We start from the raw sequence: 3,425 nt of genomic DNA, 5'->3' as shown, positions 1-3,425 counted from the left end.
AAATAAGGACCCAATTGATTGTTAACTTTAACACCCACGTTCTCACTCTGAACCGCTCCCTCTGTAAAGAAATATAAGAACATTCAGAACACTACTTTAGTGTTGTAAATGCTCTTCTTTTTCTTTACGGGGGGAGTATTTGTTTTGTCCAGCTAATATATTTACTAGGAAACCCCTTTATGTAATATATTTACCAGGAAACCCCTTTATGTTCAACATATCAAATAAAAGTTGCCAATTAGTCTTAGAGTAAAGTGCATTTTGTGTCCCTCAACTTATCCTAGTATTAAGAGTTTTTTTTAGCGAAACAGCAGGACTCTGCTCTGTTTTTCTTGATTTTTTTTAAAAGGTACATTGTATCAATTACAAACGAAAGAAAAGCAGAAGAAAAACACACTAAAAAATGTTGCACCAATAAAATGTTGAGGAATGGAAAAGCAGAAGTAAAACACACTAAAAAGGTATTAAGAATTGAGGGATGAATGTTGCACCAATAAAATGTTGAGGGATGAAAACCACCCTTCACGATAAGCTGAGGGACGAAAAGAGCACTTTACTCTTAATCTTACAGGTAGAAACTGATGAGACTAATATACCTTGAATGGAAGACACGCTAGAGGATACAAAGATAATGGAGCAGGAAAATGTTGTTGCAGTTACTGTTCGGTGATAAAACTGTTGCTTACCTCAAACTTTACAGGTATTCACCGAGCAGGAAAATATGTGATCTTGAATTCCTATGAATACAACCACGACAGATGTTTGACGCCCAATGCTAACTCTGTACTACACATATTCACATTCACTAAAATATTTGAACTTGTCTCTATTTCGTACATCTAGGCATCAACCTGACTACTTTACATAAAGAATAATGAATACAATATACAATTGAAGCTTCTACTATCTAACGAACTACGGACGAATCATCTGGACACTACCCTTATGTTGGAGGCATGCCGCTTCAAGAATGAGCTCAGTTGGCTCCACAGGGAAATTTGGGAACCGAAGAGCCGCACACTAACTGATTTCTTGGACCCTGTCCTGACAAACTCCAGCTCCTTCGACACACCATGTTCTTGAAAGCTGGAATCTTCAAGAAATGGGAGGTCAACTGAACCCTCAGACTCCACATTCTTAAGCCATCCTCGGAGCAAATAGTTTATAACCTGACCAAAGACAAAAGTTCAGCTGTCATCATCATTGAAACGAAACTCACTAGCCATGAATGTAAACCCGAGTTGGTTTTCACAGCTTTGACTTCACGAGTGGTGTAGTTTCTAACAGCTTAAGACCCATGACAACGTAAAGATTGCTTTGGCTGGATTTGACCAACTAAATCTTTTTTCACACGATAATTAGGTTGCCGAAATATCTAAAACTTGACTTAGCCTACTAAACTTCTAACTTGACACAATGTTGCACAATATGGCAGGTTCATGAGCCTAAAACGTTTCCACTGCTAAGGCAAATAAAGAGAGAATATCGCTTGCTTGAATGATAATGTGAAGATGACCTTTGGGTTGAATAGCTTGGACACACAAGATGATTATGAAAACTAACTAACAATCTTGAAGGTTTCTTCTAATATCAGAAAGTAATACAATAATAAATTACAGACAAGATAGATGTGTTTGCCCACAGCAGATCTTCATCTGTGCTTGGCGCTCCAAGCTAGTGGCCCCTACGGGCCTTGCCTTGACATAACTGTAAGTTGAACCCCCCATGTCAGCTTCGTTCATTGCATGTAGGTCTCCAATATCTTTTGTTGTTGGATTTCTCTTGAACGAAAATTGTTCTGCTGGTTGGCAATCCATTGCATGTGAGGCTAGGCTTGGAGTGACTTGCTTCGGGTATGAGTATGTTTTTGCTTGGTACGACTTGTATTGTCTTTGTCGGAAAAAATGACTTGTATTGTACTCTGTCCGGAAATACTTGTCGGAGAAATGGATGTATCTAGACGTATTTTAGTTCTAGATACATTCATTTTTATCCATTTCTCCGACAAGTATTTTCGGATGGAGGGAGTATGATTGTATCATTGTTAATTTCCTAGCGTGGCTGACTAGTGGGCACTATTGGTCCCAGTGGAGGAGCTAGAGGGTGGACAGGGTGAGGCCACCCTGGATTTTTCCAATAGCTTTTATATCATAGAATTTTTTTTCTTGAAAAATTATGAATAAATAAATTTATATTAACATTTACATTGTTGGCCCACCCTCACCCATTAGGCTGGATCCGCCACTGATTGGTCCAATCCGTTGTAAAATATAGAAGTGTAGGTGTGAAATGTTATGTTTACAGAGTCTAGTTATGTCAATTGCTTGCTTAAACTATACTCCCTCCGTCCCAAAATTCTTGTCTTAGATTTGTCTAAATACGGATGTATCAAGTCATGTTTTAGTATTAGGTACATCCGTATCTAGACAAATCTAAGACAAGAATTTTGGGACGGAGGGAGTAGTTTTGAAGTGGTTGCTTAGAGTGTAGTTTTGACAAAAGAAATGTAGTTCTGTGATAAATACTCTAAAACGAAAGGCAAAATTTACGAAGATATTTTTATATTTTATTTATTTGAACTCATTTTAGGTTTAAATTTGAAAAAAGGGAGGACAATGCACAGGTCCAACAAAGATCTTCTCAAATTTTTGGATTGTTAACTGTCGATTTTAAAGTTGCATGTTTGCAGCCTGATGGTAGTTTGCACTAGATATATGTTAGTACCTTTATGAATGATCAATGGGAGTATATTGTATAAATACAAAGGGGGGCTACAATTTGCACACGGCGTGCAATAGTTACCTCAGGAACCTCGTCGTGAGGACAGTGACCGGCAGGGCTAATTTCATAATAGGGTGCTTCTGGCACCTGTTGCTTGACTCTGATACCCCAATAAGGTGTAACCCACGGGTCTTCTTTCCCATACATAAGGGAAATGGGAATGTCCTGCCTTTGGCACCTGCAGATGATCAGTGTTAAAGTGGAAACTGACATTTGTAAGCAATAGAGCAATTCATCAGGTTGGGCTTTCCATCTCACCTAGACAGTGCCTCCTGAAAGGATATCTGGCCCATTGGAGCAAACATAATGGAGGCAAATGATGCAGCAGCTGCCGGGTGTTCTGTTGTCTCTATAATACGCGAGAACACCTTGTCAACATTTGTTGAGTGGTCAGCATATACTTGCCTGAGTATCTTCTGTATACTTCTTGGGTCGCTTATCTTCTGCCACCTGTATCAAAAAGGGATCAATAGGCTATCCAATTTGTAGGATCCAATGCATGGATATTGGATAACAAACACAATCCTAATGATGCTATAATCTCGCATAATTACCATGATATCCTAGTATGTGGAGAGAAATAATAGTACGAGAATTACACTAAATTCCAGGCAGAAGTTCATGGTTTATATGAGAAAGTGTTT

The 3,425-nt window shown here is 38.6% G+C and overlaps 1 protein-coding gene across 1 annotated transcript in view; it reads right to left on the bottom strand.

Annotated features, from left to right (window-relative positions):
* Nucleotides 1-621: 621 nt before the first annotated feature.
* Nucleotides 622-3,425, bottom strand: part of LOC119335982 (pheophytinase, chloroplastic-like) — a 5,570-nt gene continuing 2,766 nt past the window's right edge. The window contains exons 4-6 of the mRNA XM_037608025.1: nucleotides 3,040-3,231; nucleotides 2,803-2,959; nucleotides 622-1,169 (exon numbers count right to left, since the gene is read on the bottom strand). Coding sequence (XP_037463922.1) covers nucleotides 927-1,169; nucleotides 2,803-2,959; nucleotides 3,040-3,231 — 592 coding nt within the window. The 3' untranslated portion in view covers nucleotides 622-926. The remainder of the gene's footprint in view (nucleotides 1,170-2,802; nucleotides 2,960-3,039; nucleotides 3,232-3,425) is intronic.

The sequence above is a fragment of the Triticum dicoccoides genome, chromosome 7B, assembly GCF_002162155.2.
Source record: "Triticum dicoccoides isolate Atlit2015 ecotype Zavitan chromosome 7B, WEW_v2.0, whole genome shotgun sequence".
Classification (NCBI taxonomy): domain Eukaryota; kingdom Viridiplantae; phylum Streptophyta; class Magnoliopsida; order Poales; family Poaceae; genus Triticum; species Triticum dicoccoides.
This window is presented reverse-complemented; position numbering and strand designations above follow the sequence as displayed.